The 20,465-nt window shown below is 41.2% G+C and overlaps 1 protein-coding gene across 4 annotated transcripts in view; it reads right to left on the bottom strand.

Moving 5' to 3' along the window:
- Positions 1–7,437: 7,437 nt before the first annotated feature.
- The window catches only part of NSMF (NMDA receptor synaptonuclear signaling and neuronal migration factor), a 38,345-nt gene continuing 25,317 nt past the window's right edge, over positions 7,438–20,465 (bottom strand). For all 4 annotated transcript variants that reach the window (XM_075259117.1, XM_075259114.1, XM_075259115.1 and 1 more), the window contains 10 exons: positions 18,737–18,789; positions 17,536–17,625; positions 16,480–16,604; positions 15,646–15,729; positions 15,441–15,474; positions 14,938–15,008; positions 14,177–14,256; positions 11,328–11,430; positions 11,085–11,160; positions 7,438–9,684 (listed from right to left, as the gene is read on the bottom strand). In XM_075259117.1, coding sequence (XP_075115218.1) covers positions 9,587–9,684; positions 11,085–11,160; positions 11,328–11,430; positions 14,177–14,256; positions 14,938–15,008; positions 15,441–15,474; positions 15,646–15,729; positions 16,480–16,604; positions 17,536–17,625; positions 18,737–18,789 — 814 coding nt within the window. In that variant the 3' untranslated portion in view covers positions 7,438–9,586. The remainder of the gene's footprint in view (positions 9,685–11,084; positions 11,161–11,327; positions 11,431–14,176; positions 14,257–14,937; positions 15,009–15,440; positions 15,475–15,645; positions 15,730–16,479; positions 16,605–17,535; positions 17,626–18,736; positions 18,790–20,465) is intronic.

Here is a 20,465-nt window from a genome sequence, read left to right as displayed (position 1 = left end):
ATTTGCATCCAAAGTTTAACATGAAAAACACTAATACTCGCCTCTTCTCACTCTTCTGCAGCTCTGTGTGCAGTCCAAGTCAGGGAGTGTTCAGGGAGCTGAAGGCGCAATATGAATGAGTCACTTTGTGCCTACAGCTCCCAGGGCCGGAGCATATGGAGAGCACAGTGGTGAAGTAGAAGCTGTCCTAAGTGCAAAATATTAATAAATATGGGTCCCGCCAAAAATGGTCATGGCCCCTTCCCAAAAGTTCAGTTTGGACTTGCTGCATGTTCTGAGGAGTATAGAATGGGGAAGATGAGCCTTGTTATACATTTTACTTTGGTGTTCAGGAGCTTCATGTTGTACCCTTGCTTGGGGCAGTGAAGTTATGGGGATGCAGAAGTAGCAGTCGCTAGCAGGACCTGGAGATTGAAGGGACCCATGATAAAAACAAAAGTATAGCAAATGGTAATTGGGGGCCCTGATAAAGATTCTGCATTGGGGTTCAGTAGTTTCACCTTCGACCCAGGGTCCTTATTCTCTTCCTGGTCCAGAGGCTGGTAAAGTACGAGGAGTTGGTTGCTGGGCTGGAGAGATAAACAGTCCGATGTACGTATAAGTGCACTCGTGTAAAACAAATATTGTTTACATAGATGTGATTGGATACGGCCCACTGCTTTAATCCATGTATATCAGACTGTGAGTATTTTATAGATCTTATAAATGGATTTACCTTCTAATCCAATTCTGTGTACATTATTTTCCCTGTAATTCCGGTATAGATTTTCCTCACTAATATCATGTTACCTTTGATCGCCATTCATTACATTACTTCATTACCTTTGTGTACTGAACTGGATAATTATGTTTCTGTCTTTCAGTTTGTATCCATAATTTACTTCAGGCGGTCATATCGATGTCTCTATGAGGTAAGATGGCGGCTGATTGTTTATCTCCATATTATGATATACTTCGGGGCTTCTGTACAGACTGAAGGTTTATTGATAGACCCAAAGTTATTGATCATCTCAATCATTCAGGAAGATGATGAAGTGCCCAATCAGCTTGTTGTGTTATTTAGGGCTAAATATGGCGGTAAACCATGGAACCCCTGCATTATATCGGTCAATGTATTAACAGTGTAATGTAATAGTGTATCTCCAAAATGCCAGGTCTTGTAGGGTGTTCCTGGTATGCAGGGGTTAATGCTTACCAAAAGTGATCCAAGTGAGGACAATCGGTGACCTGGTGACAGAATCATGGGTGTTCAGAGATCATCAATACTTGGTGTAGGGAAGGTTAGCTGTCTGGTCAGACCCTACAAAATAGCTGTTGCAAAGCAAACTAATGCAAAAGTTTCTGTTGCTTATGATAGAAAGGTGCCCATACACACAGAGCTTCACAACGTGATTCATTAGGCGGCTACATTGTCACAGATCAATCAAGATCCCTGTCAAAAGCTCCTACAATGGGCACACAAACCTCAGAACTGGACCATGGAGCAATGGAAGAAGGGGACCTGGTGTGACAAATGACTTTTTATTTTGAATTATGTGGTTTTCAGAAAGCTCTATAGCTTACTAACAGGGAAAGGTCATCAGTAGCTGATCTGTGAGGATGTGACATTGTACCCCGCACAGATCAGCCCATCTAGCCACCTCTGGGCACCGACAGGTAGTGGTCTTTTCCTACTCAATAATAAGATAAGATAATCCTTTAATAGTGGCGGAGCTTTAGATTCTGACACCCAGAGGCAGCCGCATCAGCTGATCTGTGCGGGGTTCAGTTGTCGGACTCCCAGAGATGAAATGCCAATAACTAATACTGTGGATAGGTCATTAATATGAAAAATGTATGTGAAAAACCACTTTTAAGGCCTTATTCTCATGACACTGAAAGTTGGCCATCACGTAGCCGTCTGTGAAGGATCTGTGAAAAACAGGTGCCCCATGGATGCAAAACAGCCATGATAATCTAATGGTTACATCCATGTTTCATAATTGTCATGTGAATATTGCCTTAGTAAGATATTGTTCTGATACCACTGAACTCTCCTTTGCAGTTCAGACTAAGGTTACATGGGGACTTCATATATCTGTCATTATACAGTGCCAGCACAAAATAGCCTACATCACAAAACTGAGGCACAGCCATCTATCCATAGGCATCACAGGGAAGGTGAGACTTCTGTAGCAGGGTAGCCCTAACTATGGCACTAGTGGTTGTACCTCCCAAGGAGGAGGAATGGGTCAGATGTCGGGTGTATTTCATCAGTCAGTACGGCCACGTGGTATCAATCCTTCTACTGGACTGTTACTGACCCCCTGTAAATATGAGCCCTCTTACACTGTGTCTGACTATCATGCTTTCCCCCATGCATTATACTTGTAATTTTAGTGACAATTCTCCAGGGATTGCCATGTAAACAGTTCTCTAAAATATTCATGTGAGGTCACCCTAGTAACTGTGTGTTACTTGCATGCAGAAATCATTATCTTGTTCTGCATCTGTCGCCTGTAGGGTCTGTACACAGTTCGGCCGCCTCTAAATCCAAAGAATAATTGCATTGTTAGGCTCCAGTTATAAGGCGGTTGTACTATTAAGACCACAGGGAATGTGAGCGGTGGAACAATCCGCCATGGTATTATGTGCAGAATCTGTATTTATGGTGCGCCCGAACACTGCTTGTTCTGAGTGCATGAGTTTATAGGACAGTAGCTGGAAAAGTTAAGTATCAGTGTTTCTACCATTAGTGTTGGAAATTTTTAGTATTGAGAAATGTTTTGAAACCTTGTTCACACCTGACAGTTTTGAAGATCTCAGTTTGTTGTCCATGAAATGGTTCATGCTTATGTGAATACCTGTCCTGGCCCTGCACTGCTCAGATTCAGCATTGTGTAGGTCTAGGCAATACACTGTAAGCCAAAGGTCCTCTGCGTACATCTACACTGAGACACTGTAACAAACTGCAGCTGTGTGAAGGCAGGAAATACAATACATACATGTTCATTTATTATTATTATTATTATTATTGCATGTACCTTTGTAATGTACAGCTGTAAGGTGTGAGAGGTCAGCAATGAAACCTACAGGTGAGCCGCAGCAAAACCAGCGGATTGTTGGGAAGAAACTTTCGGAGAGAGCATTTATATCCCCACCTTAAAGGCGTTATCTAGGCATTTGCTTATGATGGCTATCAATAGCAGATTGGTAGTGGTCTTACTGCAGGCATCCCCTTTGAGCAACTGATTATAAGCGGTTTTTGGGGGCTATTTTGTTTTTGTTTCTTTTTACTTACTGCCCACCCTTTTCTTTAAGTGAAAGACAGTCCCCAGATAACCCCTTTAAAGAGGACTTTTTACCGATATGGGCACAGGCAGTTCTATATACTGCTGGAAAGCTGACAGCGCGCTGATTTCAACGCACTGTTGGCTTTCCCGATCTGTGCCCCGGGTAAAGCGCTATTGGTCCCGGTACCTTAGGGCTTTACAGTCAGAAGGGCGTTTCTGTCACTCTGTCAGGAACGTCCTTCTCTACAGCAGCGCCTATTGTCAGTGGGGAGGAACGCCCCCTCCCTCTGCTCACAGTGCTCGTCCATAGACAAGTATTATCAGGAGGGGAGGGGGCTTTCCTCCCCACTCACACTGTACAGCACGATAGGCGCCGCTGTGGAGAAGGACGTTCCTGACAGACTGTCAGAAACGCCCTTCTGACTTTAAAGTGCTACAGTACCGGGACCGATCGTGCTTTACTCAGGGCACAGATTGGGAAAGCCAATAGTGCGCTGAATTCAGCGCACTGTCGGCTTTCCAGCAGTATATAAAACTGCCTGTGCCCAATCTGATGAAAGGTCCTGTTTAAAGGGACTTCTGCACAGCAGAATCAATCACAGCGTAGTAGTGTACCAGTCAGAAGTATAATGCTGTACGCTGTGTAGTGGTCATACATTCACTTGAATGCAGAGAACAGCACTGCAGCCCCTTCATTCTCAGGATGGTGGAGGTCTTACATCATAAAGGGATGACTTATCCTGGCCATATCACTTTATAAGATTGGAGAATCACCTTTATCCTTTATTCACATACCTGCAAGCTTTTATCCTTCGACATTGCCTAACTCAGAATTAAATGAGACAGAAAAATTAGAATTTTTTTTTTTTTATTAATAAATTGACAGTGGGAATTCACATCACAGCACTGTCGTCCAGAAAAAAAAAAAATCACATGGCTATTTTGCACTTTGTAAAGGATAAAAAATACATTTTTTTTTAAAAGGCTTCTCACCCTCTACATAAAACCTCAGCCTGTCCATTATAAACCTCCATAAGTGTGGTCAGACAGCGACATATCAAAAGGAAGCAGATTTATCATGTAAGTGCTCTATAGCAGCGGGAGGGAAGTGGAGGCCGCTCTGAACTACCTGCACTGCCGCCTCTACTGGTAGTATCACCTGCCGTCCATGAGTGCCCTCCACGGGTCAACCACAGATTAAATATAGTCCAAAAACATTTCACCGGCGGCCAGTGGCGCTATTGGAAACCGCTTGCGTAGCTTAGGCCTTAGACAGCACGTAAATGGATAAACTGTCCATTAGGGAAACACTACAAGTCCCGTCAGACATGAAAAAACACCGAAAATGTTTGGATAGCAATAAATGTCTCCCCCGCTGGAATATACAGTATCTGACCCATAGGTGACTGATTAGCTTTTTTTAATTTCAATATATGTAGTAAAAGTAACTTTTTATTTTAAAGCAATTTTATAAAACGCGCACACAACACATTGCAGTAACTATATGAACCCTTATTTTATGTACGGATTCAGAGTTTATCAATCTTTTATGCCAACAACATCATTTGAAGTGGAACATACCCAAAGGTATGGGGGCAAATAAAACCTCACTACTGGGCTCTGTTGAAGAGGTTGCACAAGAGAACAAAGACATGGCTGTTTGTATCTCACAACAGTGCCACATCTGTCAGCTCTTCTGCTTTCTTTTGCTCAGCTCCATTGAAGTGAAGAGTTTGAGCTGCAATACCACAAACCACCTGTGGAGCACCGTGGCAGTATTTTTGAAAGAATCACCATCTGTACACGATACTGTAGATCTTCCAATTCAGGTATCTAGTGACATGGTGCAACCCTATTGGATATTTTTTTACTTTGATTTGCATGAAAATACCTGAAATATGAAGGTTTTTATGCCATTCATTATGTGCATTTTGGTGGCTTTTTTTTTTTTTTTTTTTTTTTTTTTTTAATTGTGTCTCTTTGTTATTTGGGATTTTTTTTAAAGAACTTTATTACTTTTTATTATTACATTTTATGGTTATGGACTATATTTTTAGTTATATCAAAAATTCATGTAGTGACTCGAGACTGCTTAGAAGCATATTTTTTTTATTTTGCCCCATGAGAAAGCGGGAAAGGTTGAGAAACTCTGAACTTTTCCTTAATGAATTATATAAAGGATCTGGACCCATCGTATATTACTAATTCTATACCTCAGTGTGGAGGATCATTGTACACTACACTAAATCTTTGCTTGACTTATCTTGTCCCGATCCTAGGAAACATTATGTACTATATTCATTCTCGTCCCCAGAGGCACTTCTATATCCACAAGACTGCACTCAGATCTCTTGACACAGACCTCGTTGTAATGATGTGCATTCTGGGAAGTGTCATCTGTGCATTCAGCAATGTACTGTACAGACATGTGATGTAGTACTGAGAAATAAATGTGAGTACTCCAGTAATATCCAGCAGAATAGTAAGTGCAGCTCTGGAGTATAATACAGGATGTAATTCGGGATCAGTACAGGATAAGTAATGTAATGTATATACACAGTGACTGTACCTGCAGAATAGTGAGCGTAGCTCTGGAGTATAATACAGGATGTAACTCAGGATCAGTAATGTAATGTATGTACACAGTGACTGCACCAGCAGAATAGTGAGTGCAGCTCTGGAGCAAGCCTGCATTGCACATATATATGTATAGTGTATAATGATACATAAATTAGAAGCGATACTTTAATCTGCTTTGTGCTGTATATATTTCCCTCCTCATTGTCTATCTGTACATTATCCCTCAGTTCTCTCCTAACAGTCGGCACAGACATTGCTTATTACATAATTGCAAATTAAGAAGATTAAACAGTTCTATGCATTTGCATGGCGTCTATACATCCTTGGTTATAGTCTCACTGTACAATAATCGTCCGTGGATACATATTACTATATCCCTATAAACATTCTTATTAGAGAATAGGATTCTTTACATTGCTTCATATCTGCAGAATAAATCTATTACAATGTATATGTGTATAGGAATATTTATATACACATATTTACTGTACACTCATTCATATGCTTCAATCCATACATACTCTGCACTAATAGGAAGGCATAATGCATAAGAAGTGTGTGAGCATGATCATGTTATGTATATAATAGGTATGGATCCTATACAAGGTACTAAATGTATACAAATGGTCATTAAAGGGATAGTCTACTTTCATACATCGTATTAGAGAATTCTGTCCTGCAGCTCTGGAGGACTTGACCTGTCCTGCATCAGCCCACTAAACTGATTGGGCATTTTGTAATGCTTAATTTCTCCTGTGGTGGTGCTGTAGGGGAATCCAACCCTTACTGCCAGGTATCAGACTATAGCGGATTGCATGGGGTCCCAGCAGGGCGATACTTTGTGATCAGCTTATTGTCAAGGGACCCTTCTATCAAGTAGATATTGTCCATAATGGAGAGCCCCTTTACTGGTTCTAAGCCTCTAGATGGCCAGGAGTAGCCATGCACCCCTCCTCCACGTCGCTGTCCTGGCTATGTGACAACAAGCTGGAGCAGGAGCCTCCCTGATATGTCAGAGCTTAAGGTAACCAATCAGCTAACTGCTATCATTTTCTAAATTTCAATAAACTTTATTACGTTACATTTATGACACCAGTATACGGATAGTTTATGGCCAAACTGATGAATGCTGAGAGAGATACATAAAAGTAAGAGGTACTTTAATGATCTATGGATTCCCTGCAGTGATGGAGCATTCAGCAAATCAATGAGCTCCGACAGGTTTCATCAGAATTGAAGCAGATCTAGAGCTGCAATTCATGTCAGCAGCAGCGGGTATTAGCCACAGGACAGATAATTAACTACCTGTTACATATAGAAGCAACCGTGACCTGCGGTAGGCCCAGTGCATGGGCTGTGGCCATAGATTCTAAGGAGGTGCTCACACATCGCAGTCTGACTGCAAAACCAATATGTTAATATCCCCTAAAGGGGTCCTTTGAGATGGTAGAGGGTCTGCTATTTTATTATGAGTTTCGAGCCCCCACACCCTTATTTTTGAACTATCTGTACACTTTAACTTACAAAAAAATTAAGGCTAAATTGTTAAATTATCTTATTAAACACTCTCCATTTTCCAGGGCCTTAATGGTTAACCGAAACTATAAATTTAGCATTTATTCAGTCATTGCTCCTCCTAGTGGAAATACAGCGCAGTAGCACTTTGTGGCATTACATTGGGCAAAAATAGTATACAGTGAAACCCCCTCCAGCCCACCCCTTTGTCCAGATCAGGATCCTTCAGACACCTGACCTTGTATACTGGTTTTCTTTGTTGAGAGGAGCACCATAGCCATTCAAATTCTCTAATTTCCCAGGATTGTCCCAAATTTCCAGGAACAATCCTGGAAAGTTCCAAATCTTGTTGGAACAGAGCTGCCACAAAACTGACAGACTGTGGGTGGGGTGTAAGTGCCCAGATTTTTACTAACAAAAAAATTGGCATGTATGGACCACCCCTCTAGGAAACTGTGCAGTTCTGAGCCCTCATCCCAAACAAGTTTCACTGTATACAATTTTATCCACTTGCATATAAAGGGATTGACTGCAGCCTATACATGGGTAGTGCCAAGTCTAGGACATTTCCACATACATTAGATCACTGGGATATATTAAAACTTGGACTTTGTATATAACCAAGATCCAAATATGTATAAATGACACTCAATACTGTGTCTCTATATACAGTATACCATTATTCTTACACAATCCTACATGTTTAGAGGGATTAACTGCAACATGGGTCATGCATGCTTAAAAATCAATGAAGAAACCCAAATTATTAAAGCAGAATTAACTACTTGGGGTTCAGTGTATTTGAGACTTGTCGTATCTGCTCTCTCCCCCCCCCCAACAAATAGATATGATTGCTAACATACGTGATTAGATGGATATAACCTCCGCCTCCTCAAGACCCAAAATCAATCAAAAACCTGGGTCCAGAGAGCGAAAACCATCCACCATTTAATTGACACAATGCTATATATATATGTATATACTGAGTATAAAATGCAGCAAGATACCTATTAACCATTTATTTCACCCACCCAGAAAGATAATAAGTTCTAGGCAAAAGATGCCGGAGCCAACCACCTGCAGATGCTACTGAGGCCTTGCTCACACCTGATGCCCCCTTCAATGACCAATCTCCCCAATATATATATATAATATGTAAATGTATATCAATTACAGCTTTTTATACTGTACATAGATTTCTACTGAAGCCTACTACTGTATGATCACATAACAATACTATCAATATATTGCAACAAGGTGCTCACCGAACGTCTTGTGTCAGAGCCGAGTAATCTAGATGGTGAGCCGGCTACCTAAAAGATGATCTTAGCATCACGAGACACTGAGTAAGTGCGAGTATATTTGTGGAACCTTATGTAACACAAGACAATGCGGGTGAATCGGCGGATCTACCGTGAGTCTCCGGAGAGTAACAACACATAATTGCTGGTGATCTACATGTCTACAAAAAGATGTTCCACTAAAGTGTCTCGCGCTGTCACTACAACTCACACCGTGCAAGACGGCTCGAAGACCATCGCACTTGTTCAACAATTAAATATGCTATTTGCTTGTTTAAAAAGAAATTGCACTTAAATTCTAAGGTACCCCACATGGATAATCTAAAAAAACCCGCTAGTAAGATATACATATATGTTCTATATAGATATATCCATAAATAATACTCCTTCCACAGCCTCGCCTGTAGAGCGCGACACACAACCTTCCGCTTGGCCAACCTTTTGTGTTCTCGGTTTCCGTCCTGTGAAGTATAAAAGTCACCTGGGTTTTGCTACAAAAAGTTTACTGTGGGTTTTGAAGGCTCAATAGGATCCTTGCTCTCTAGTGCAAGAAGTGTTACTATTATTGTCTTAATAAAAACCTGAGCTTAAGTCTTGAAGGGGCCTTGGAAAAAAAGAGGACCCGAACGTTTCTTGGTTAGTGTTTGCCCTGAATTGGTGAAGCTCAGAATGAAGACTTCAACTCATTCTTCATTTCTCTACATGCTAAAGCTTCCGGCATAAACTTTTCAAACTTCTTTCCAACTCCTGTAAGATTGACGACCCGTCATTGGGCTCGACCTCGGCACCTTACAACTTCTTCGATTTTCCCCCCGTCCTCCACTCTCTATAGCAAAGGGGGGAAGATCCCAGTAGACTCTTTCAGTCCCTCTGGAAATCAGCAAAAAGTACTCCTAACATGGCAGCATTGTTGTAGGCTCATAAAATGTCATCGTAATCCAGCAGCTTGGAGTGTTGTCGAGTCTTCCAGAGACGATATAGTCGGAAATCAAAATACTTTTCAATCAATTGCTTTCCTGGAAACAGAGAGAAGAAAAAGAATGTGAGAACTAAATTTAGGATATCAGATGCCTAAAAACCTTTTTTGTCCCTAGATGAGAAATTGGAACTTGGGTAGGTTGACGCAACGGACTTTACAGCGCATACTCTGCTACAGAATTCTTTCTCCCGTTGTCAGAAAGATTTTTACTCCCATTCACTTCAATGGAAGGTCCAGGGTCAATCTCTCTGAAGATCCTGCAGGATGCTGGTAGGAGGCAGCCACTAAAGAATAATTTAAGGTGACCTCTATGGATGGCATACTAGAGATCTGTATAGCTCAGACCTTGTACAATGTAATAAGGTTCTGGGTGCCAAAGCAATTTAGATATATGGCAAAAGTAGCAACCTAAATATTTGCTATATAGGTCCAAGCTGATATTCCCATAATCTCCATTCACCTGGGTATCTCACTGTGGTCCCCTCTCCATTGAACTCTGTGCTTAAGGCGACCACTGTGAATCTGCAAGTGGGGTCCCAGGAACCACAATATCTCTTTATCACTGATGGCCATAGGGGTGAGAACTATCAGGGATTTCTGGCAGATGTGGATAGTTCACATGTTCACATAAAGGCTATCTGTCAAGTATTGATAGTTGGGAGCCTGAGTACTGAGACCCTCAGCAATCGGGACTCTGCTGAGTCTGTCTTTTCATTTCAGTGATATGTTGGGTGTCGCCATTTGGACCCCCCAAATATTCTGCTCTTACTCATGATACAGCAAGCTACATATACAAATGCATGGATATATGCATGGCCTATTACATTAGCATACATATATTAGATGTATAAGCCTGTCTATATAAACATACGGATGCTGGAATATTTGACTCTGCCTCAGATGTTACATCCGGTAATTACATATATAATCCCCATAAGCGGTCATATAATAAGTGAGTCATAATTACTTAATGTAGGTTTTACAACCTACATTAATACCTATATATGGAATAAGACCGCTGCTGCAAGACAATGGCTCAGAATTATAATTTCCAATGAAATTTGGAACCTGCGGTTTCTATTCAGTCTCCCATTGTTCCCTGCAGCTTGCGCTCTGGCGTGACAATGAGATGACGGTAATGCTCCATACGAGCGATCTGTAATTATCATCTTATGTACAAATTGGCAAACACTGAAATATTTCCAAATGCCGCCCAGACTCTGCCAAGACGGTGACAAGTACGGACAGCGTGACTGATGCCAAGTACTCCAGCGAGATCTAATCAAGTTGCTCCAATTATCTGAGTAGAAAATTAAAACATTGAGCAGATGCTCCCCCGGCCTCAGCGATATTACATTGCATGGGACGTGTACTATCTCTGCTGTGCACTGACATGGGATGTGCTGAGAAGGGCTAGGGGGAGATGGCCGGACTTACCTTGTGCAGATAACTCAAGGGGGGACTTGAATTCGATTCGATGGGGACTCATTAGGTTCTTCAAATTCTGGAATAGCTGAGAGGACAAAGTGACAGGATGAGTATGAAAACTATAAAGCTGGGACAATCCATTATACTGAACAGAATATGCATGTATAGCCTCACTGAGCCACCATGGCCAGAAACAACATAGGAGGGCTGAAGATCTCTCCTATCTTTTATCAATTTTCTTACATGCCGTACCTTTTCACCATTGGGGTTCCCCAATACGTAGCACCCCATAATGTGTATCACGTTGGGTTCTGGATTAGTTTTGCTCATCAGTTTGCTCAGTTTTTTCCAAAACCTAGAAAAACAGAAGGAATGAGTCAAATATACATACCATATATATTTAAAGCTTCCTGTATATAGTGATATGGAAGATGCTGGTATGACCTGGGTATCTCCTGTATATAATTCTATATGTACAATACTTGTCTCATCAATGCAATTTACAATGCATATATATATATATATATATATATATATATATATATATATACAGTCCTATGAAAAAGTTTGGGCACCCCTATTAATCCTAATCATTTTTTGTTCTAAATATTTTGGTGTTTGCAACAGCCATTTCAGTTTGATATATCTAATAACTGATGGACACAGTAATATTTCAGGATTGAAATGAGGTTTATTGTACTAACAGAAAATGTGCAATATGCATTAAGCCAAAATTTGACCGGTGCAAAAGTATGGGCACCCTTATCATTTTATTGATTTGAATTCCCCTAACTACTTTTTACTGACTTACTGAAGCACAAAATTGGTTTTGTAACCTCAGTGAGCTTTGAACTTCATAGCCAGATGTATCCAATCATAAGAAAAGGTATTTAAGGTGGCCAATTGCAAGTTGATCTCCTATTTGAATCTCCTCTGAAGAGTGGCATCATGGGCTACTCAAAACAACTCTCAAATGATCTGAAAACAAAGATTGTTCAACATAGTTGTTCAGGGGAAGGATACAAAAAGTTGTCTCAGAGATTTAACCTGTCAGTTTCCACTGTGAGGAACATAGTAAGGAAATGGAAGACCACAGGGACAGTTCTTGTTAAGCCCAGAAGTGGCAGGCCAAGAAAAATATCAGAAAGGCAGAGAAGAAGAATGGTAAGAACAGTCAAGGACAATCCACAGACCACCTCCAAAGAGCTGCAGCATCATCTTGCTGCAGATGGTGTCACTGTGCATCGGTCAACTATACAGCGCACTTTGCACAAATAGAAGCTGTATGGGAGAGTGATGAGAAAGAAGCCGTTTCTGCACGTACGTCACAAATAGAGTTGCCTGAGGTATGAAAAAGCACATTTGGACAAGGCAGCTTCATTTTGGAAACAAAAATTGAGTTGTTTGGTTATAAAAAAAGGCGTTATGCATGGCGACCAAAAAGAAACAGCATTCCAAGAAAAACACATGCTACCCACTGTAAAATTTGGTGGAGGTTCCATCATGCTTTGGGGCTGTGTGGCCAATGCCGGCATCGGGAATCTTGTTAAAGTTGAGGGTCGCATGGATTCCACTCAGTATCAGCAGATTCTTGAGAATAATGTTCAAGAATCAGTGACGAAGTTGAAGTTACGCCGGGGATGGATATTTCAGCAAGACAATGATCCAAAACACCGCTCCAAATCCTCAGGCATTCATGCAGAGGAACAATTACAATGTTCTGGAATGGCCATCCCAGTCCCCAGACCTGAATATCATTGAACATCTGTGGGATGATTTGAAGCGGGCTGTCCATGCTCGGCGACCATCTAACTTAACTGAACTTGAATTGTTTGTCCAAAATACCTTTATCCAGGATCCAGGAACTGATTAAAAGCTACAGGAAGCGACTAGAGGCTGTTATCTTTGCAAAAGGAGGATCTACTAAATATTAATGTCACTTTTCTGTTGAGGTGCCCATACTTTTGCACCGGTCAAATTTTGGTTTAATGCATATTGCACATTTTCTGTTAGTACAATAAACCTCATTTCAATCCTGAAATATTACTGTGTCCATCAGTTATTAGATATATCAAACTGAAATGGCTGTTATAAACACCAAAATATTTAGAACTAAAAATGATTAAGATTAATAGGGGTGCCCAAACTTTTTCATAGGACTGTATATATATGAGAAAATGCATTGTATACAATGTATGTAATATGCAGGCACTCTTCAAATCTTCCTTGTCGACGTTTTTGCAGATTCTTTTATATTTGCCCTCCATACAAGGCTATTTTGGACGCCTCACAGGAGCACAATGATGGGGATCATCTATAAGTGAATGGGGTACTTCAGATGCTTGCGGTTTGATGTGTCGGAACTGGCATTGCATTATCAATTTTGTTTATGGCTGATGTGATAAGAGCCTTACACAACATTGTGCTGCATATTATGGAAAATGAAAAGCCACAATGTACGGTACTTATATTTCTGTAACTAATCTCTCCCCTATCATGGAATATATAACATGATTGTCAGATTTCATGGTCAGCCTAATGCTAGAGATGAATTATTGATACAGTCCACATCTCTCCTACGTCATGAACCTGAAAGCATGTATTCTTGTGAGACATATGTGTAAATAGAGAATAAATGAGATGCCGGGACTGGGATTAATTATTCATGGGTTTTCTTTCACCTGCACGGAGCTGCAAATCTACAATATGGAAATCATCGTTCTGGTAGACGTCTTTTATAGTAAATAGGAATTACATGGTTTTTACATTACATTTCCTTTATCTCGTATATCCCTTTCCTTCCTAATATAAATTCTCAGCACATATAAGCTCCACCACAGGCGGTCACCCAGCATTTCTAAGCCCCTGAATATTAAACCTGCCTAATATTACAGCAATACTTTACTTCCTTCACTCCTGTGTCGCTGTATAACTAGACAGACTTGACGTTCAGGAATGTGGGAAAGCTAGCTGATGTTCCCTGAAATAGCTGTCATGGGGGCCAGATTACATTTTTTGAAGTAGAAAAACTTTTTAATATTTCTATATGTTTTTTTTTTTTTTTTTTTTTGGGGGGGGGGGGGGTTTGTCAATAAACTTACAGAATAAGATCCTCCTCCTTCTCCACTTTGGCAAAAGTAGCGACCTTATTCTTCAGAAGGTAGAGGTAGCCGGGTCCTCCCTAGAAAGACAGCAAAGGGGGTCAGATGGCAAGTGATTGTCAGTGAAGATGGCTGCCAGCACTGAAGGTGAAGTAAAACCTAGTTATGACTCTTTAGTGGTAATGGGATCCAAAATGTCATCATATAGGGGTCAGAGCTGCATCTTTAGACTTATCACTCCAAATTTCTGGCTTACATTACAGTCATGGCGTTAAAGGGGTAGTCTGATAGGTAACAAGTTTTCATAAAAGGCTTAAAAAATATATATTAAAAAACCCGCAATACTTGTCTCATCAATCCCTGTTGCTCCTGATCATTGCGCTTTCTGGGTTCCCCCACCCTGTCTCTAAATTCTGGTCCCTCTAAATACTCAGGACAAGACAGTCAATCACTGGCCGCAGTGTCACCCACCAGGGACTTGCCGAGAGGGGCAGGGAAGTAAATCCTGGAGGATCAGCAACAGTGGAGGATCATTTAGGTCTCATTCTTCTTTTTTTTCCACATATGCTGAGACTTTTCTGTAAAAACTATTTACCTGCCAGACAACTCCTTTAAATGCTGCCGGCAACCACCACTAGGGGGTGCTCACCAAAAGCTGTGACCGAAAGCAGAGAAGCAGTTCAGTTGCCGACCCCTTCTATCTTTATAGCAGTCATGTCAACCTAATGCCAATATGCCAACTTATCTTCACTGTCACTTACCTGGCAGAATATAAGCATCTCCCAGATCTTGCAGCCTTTCCTATACACATTCAGCTTTTTCTCAATTTCTTCTGTAGAAAAAGAAAAAAAAGACAAAAACATTGTATAGATGAAACACAACCGATACATTGTGCCAGAATTACTGCATATGAAGATCCCTTCAGAGTTACATTGTATCCGTCAGCTCCCTGAGATACCTGACCTAATGGCAGCGCATTATCTCTGAGTGCTGGAAATACTCGTCCGCTTTTATAATGACTCTGACCAAATCGAATGTCACATTTACTTATCATCAAATTATCTCTCAGATGCTAAATGACAACAAGAAGGCGGACACAAAGCCAAATATTCTCCGTCTCACAAATAGGTTTAATGTGAGAGAGCTGAAGTGAAACATTTCAGGGAATCTAGATATTATTAATTCTAGAAATGTTGGTGTCTAGTCCAGGTGTTGGCAATATAAGGTATTGACTGCATAAAGCTATCCCATTAAGAATACCTACCTAAGATGTCATCAAATGTGGCATGTTCATGATCCTAAACAGCAAAGGAGAATAGGGACAGGATTAGATTTATCAGATACATCTCTGGGTATGTTGGGGCATGCAGTACACAGAATTCTGGAGTATGATATATTCGCGATACAAGTATACAATGTATAGTGTGTGTATAATGAACATTCCCATTATATAAACATGTAGGTCTTACATAGAGAATGGGGATGATGGAGGGGTCGTCTCTCCGGATTATGGTCGGGATGTATTCTGCTTTAGGAACTTTGGATGAAATTAGCTACAGATGGAGAAAAAAACGGATCAATAAACGGATAATGCATCCTATATCCACCACACACAAAAAAAATCATGTGTACATACAACACATTGAAATTGTATCCTGACATCTCAAGTGATAATTTTTTCTGCATTTATGTTTTGCAACCTGCGTGTATTCTTCTGCATTGAAAGCCGCTCAGTTCCCTTCGGTGTTAGATCTATCTTTAAGACCATATAAAATAATAGTTAATCAAATGAATAACAGCTTATGCCCGATTCACACATGCTGATGTGTTCTGTCTGTAAGGAGTCCGCACGAGGACCCTCCCGGATGGCACACAAGCGCAACTGCAAGCACTGTGCAGTTCAAGCGCATGGGCCCCATAGACTATAATGGGATCCGTGGGCTTGCCGCGCACTGCCCACAGAAGGGCAGTGAGCAGCCTGCAGTGTATGAGAGAACACACAGAAGGCAAACAGAAAACCAATGGCAAATATGGGCCCATAAGTAATAATAGGTTTTTAGGGTTGCAGTAAATTCATTTTCCCTGTAGTTGGTTTATGTATACATCAGCAGAATATAAGCCACTGCATACACCAGCCTGTAATATGATCATGGAGCAGCAGTCGGAGGATATTGGAAAATATCCTATGTCCGATAATAGGAAATGGTGAAATTCGGAATAAATATTTATTACATAGTAGACAAGTATTGTTAGAGATGTCAGGATACAAGAGCAGATACAATATGTAGAACAATAATTCTTACCATGATCTTGGGTGGAATGAAATCTTCTCCTTCACAGGACAGGATTTCCATTTCTCTTTCTGCCTCCCAGTTTAGGTCCTCACATTCTTCATCCAGATCGGTGCAGGAATTCTGCAAATCATGGCCTTAAGGGGGTAAAAAAAAATAACACACTGATCAGCAGAGGCGCTGAGGCGCGTCTGAGAGACAATCCTATTTGTGCCCAGATCTGAGCTCTGCACTAGGCTCTGTGTCCACATCTGCTCAGTTGCCTATGGCTGGGTTCACACAGGGGTTTTTTGGACCAGATTTTGACGTGGAGGCCGCCTCAGAATCCGGTCCAAAAAACGGCTAGTCGCGACAGGTGCTGGTGCAGTGCATACAGTGCACCAGCATCCAGTCTCAGCATTCCTCTCCAGATTAAGCCCAAATGAATGGGCCTAGTCAGGAGGGAGTGTCGCACCGCAGATGTCTGCGGCTGAATCAGCCACGGAATCCGCCTCAAGAAAGGGCATGTCGCTTCTTTTTTCTGCGAGTGGTTTGTTCCCATTAAACCTGTTGAATTCAATGGGAGGCGTTTTTTTTTAGCCAGATTTTGATGTGGACCCCCGTGTGAACCCAGCCTTAGGGTTCACACAGAGTTTTTTGCAGGCTGATTTTTAGACAGAATCTGCCTTCCATTCATTTTAATGGGAGTCAAGTAGTATTTTTTTTCCTCTAGCTGATTTTTTCAGGTAGAGGGAAAAAAAGCGACATGACCTATCTTCAGGCGGACTCCGCCTTAAAAAATCCATTGAAATCAATGGGAGGTAGAAAAAAACACAATGCGGTTTTTCATGCGTTTTTGCAAAAATCCTGTCAAAAACCATAAGCATTTTTTTAAAGGGAAGTTTCCAGGTCCTTACAGTGTGCTGGAGCAAAAACATGACAAAAAAATGGCAAAAACGTGAGAAAAACCACATCATGTAAAAAAAAAAAAAAAAAATGCATTCAACAAGCCATTTCCTAATTTCTGAAGCAGATTTTTTCAGCCTGTAAAAAACTCTGTGTGAACATACCATTACACTTGCTACTCACTTTCTCTGGAGTCATGAATGGAGTCGGCTTTCACTGGGGTGGGGTCGCTCCAGGACCGGCTGAAGCTTCTTTCTCTACGGTCAGCGAAGGCTGTGGATGCAAACACAATAGAATGGAGTCTTACTAATGAACATAAACGAGGCCATTATCTTAGCAGCTAGGAATTGTTCTCCGACAATTTGTAACTAATTGTTTTTCCAAGTGACTTTCCCACAATGATTCTCCATTAGGGCCATTCATTTCTAACCTCTCCCCACTTATATACATGCTAAGGAAGCGTATTTATTATGAAGATGGAAGAAATAGCCAGGCATAGCACTGTCACACACGACCGTACTTTATTTCCCACAGCGCTGTATTTTTTGTGGTTGTGTGTCCAGGCTGTAGAATAAAGCCGCATAAAATGGAGCAGGTCTTATATTTGAATGTTTTTGCGGATCTGCCCATTTACTTAAATGTACGGGTCAGTGAAAATCAGGGATGGCACATGGATACCAATCTGTATGCCATCTGTTCCATTTTCACTGACCCGTACACTGAACATCATTGTCTGCATGGGGCCTTAGGCTTTTGGACAAAGGTTGCCCCCTTATGCTTGGCTGAGTGTGTATGTGTTCTTAGGGTGCATTCACACAATGTCTTTTGGCTCGTAATTTGGCACGTAGACGCCACGGGAGCTTTTGCGAGCCGTATACGCTCCCATTGATTTCAATGGGAGCCAGGACCGTACACGCGGCGCTATTTTGCGGCCGTGATTTTGCGTCATCGTGTGAATGCACCCTTAATGTGAAATGGAAAATAACCTGTGTCATACACTTCTGCAAGAAACTCCCATGAGAACAATGGATTGGGCATGTTGAAATCCATCATGCCCTGTCCTTGTTTCTGCTGACATCAGGGAAGGGTTGTATTTTTGTCATAAACATTAGATGTGCCAGCACTCCAGGGGTAAGGGTGAGGTAAAACTATGGGATTAACATGATGTGACCTCAATGTTTCTCCAAGAAGAGAGTAAGGTCTCAAGCGTTCTCGCAACCACCGTATGAAGTAAATTCACATAACTAAGCTACGGCGATGAGTACATATAAATATCCCGAGCCATGACCTAACAACACACGGGAGTTCTTATATGAAAACCCGTAAATACATCTAAAAGACCCATCCGAGGTTAATTTCACTCATCATTCAGGCAGGTTCTTACATTGAGCTTTCATCCTCCGGCTTCCCACCATCCGTAAGTGTTTGCGGAAATTCCTACGGGAAAAGAACAGAGCAGAAGCTAAGCAAGAAATAAAATGAGTTTGTATACTGTGGGAGAAATCTGTTTATTAAGCTGCCCCTGGCCGCCCAGCCATGATTAAAGGCTGGAATAAAACCAGAACGCTCCGGCCGTGCAAAGAGCAGCCATAAAATGTTTTGTTCCAGAACTTTCTAAAGGCCAGAGGTTATAATCCTTGTATCCAGACAGCGCCTATAAACAGCTCGCTCTATTTCTCCCTCTCTTCTCTTTTGATCTCTCTCCATCTTTCTTTTTCCCTTCCTCTTTCTAGCTTTACTTCTTTCTCTCTCTTTTTTTCGTCTGTTTCTATCTCTAGTTGTTTCTATCTCTCTGTCTCAATAACTTTTTTTTTCTAGCCCTCTTTTTATCTGTATTTCTCTTTGGCTCTTTCTCTCTCACTATTTCCCTCTGTTTTAGCTTTTATCTCTTTCTCAATCTCCCTTCCCCTCTCCCACTTTAACTCTTTCTTTTCATCTCTCTACCCCTTTCTTTCTTTCTTTCTTTCTTTCTTTCTTTCTTTCTTTCTATCTTTCTATCTTTCTATCTTTCTTTCTTTCTCTCTCTATCTCTCATTCACACTTTCCCACTATCTGTCTAGAGCTTGACAATGACGTGGAGAACTCTAGAGAGAGCCATGTTGTCAGGCACTCCCCCGCACACAGTGTGTCCTGTTGATATGGAGTGTTCCTTTAATCCAGGGATGCTTATTATTTTTCTGTGTGTTCCTAACTCTACATGTAGTCTCTTATTGATTTTTGGTCTGGTGGTGTCCAGTGTTGTAATTGCCACGTCCTAGTACCATAATATACAGTTGCATAATCCAGTCATATCTAAAGCCATGGGAACAATGGGGCAGATTTACTATCCAGTAAATCCAGTAATCTTATCCAGTGTTAACATTATAAGCAATAGTACTCCCACATATGCTACACCCCTCTCCCACTAGGTCGTGCCCTCCCCCACCTTGTGGAGTAAAGCGCAAAAACAGTCTATAATACATAATCATTGTAGTACAAAGTATATATGGCAGGTTTTTAGTGCAGATTGAGCACATCTACCTTAGTAAATCTCCCACCATATTTTATACTGGGTCATCAGACAATTAAAGGTTAACGCCATTTCCTTCCCCAAAAAGTGGAAAATTCAGTTTTGGGTGAAATACTGATCAAACTCGCCGGAGGTCCCGCCATTATGACTAGTCAGGGTATATTCTGCCACTGCCATATTGATTTCCAGCTCTGCTACATCCGCCTATCAGGCAGCGGATCTGATCTCTGTAGTATTAGACCTCAGGTGAGTGACATCCCACTCAAAATTGAATTGTATTTTATTTTGTTCGAATTTTGCTTAAAACAAAAGGAACTAAAAATAATACAATGGATATGGAAGTGCCAGCAAGGAGCGACACACCACCGTCATGTCTCCAACACTCAGCGCTCAACATGTTGCCTCTTACTCTGCAGGCGGAGACAAAGTATCACTTAATCCGTCTCTACATGAGGCCTTGTGACGGGGTTCAGCATTAAGCAGCTGCCATGTTGTAGGCTCTCCTACTCTGACACATGGCAGTGCTGTGATTAGGGCTTCGCACCGTTGGTGTCAGAAATGGATAGATTTAGATGTATTATCCTGAAGGAAACAGCGGGGAGAA

This window comes from Leptodactylus fuscus, chromosome 11 (assembly GCF_031893055.1).
Source record: "Leptodactylus fuscus isolate aLepFus1 chromosome 11, aLepFus1.hap2, whole genome shotgun sequence".
NCBI classification, from domain to species: Eukaryota; Metazoa; Chordata; class Amphibia; order Anura; family Leptodactylidae; genus Leptodactylus; species Leptodactylus fuscus.
The sequence above is the reverse complement of the archived record's forward strand: the minus strand, read 5'-3'. Positions and strand labels throughout refer to the sequence as shown.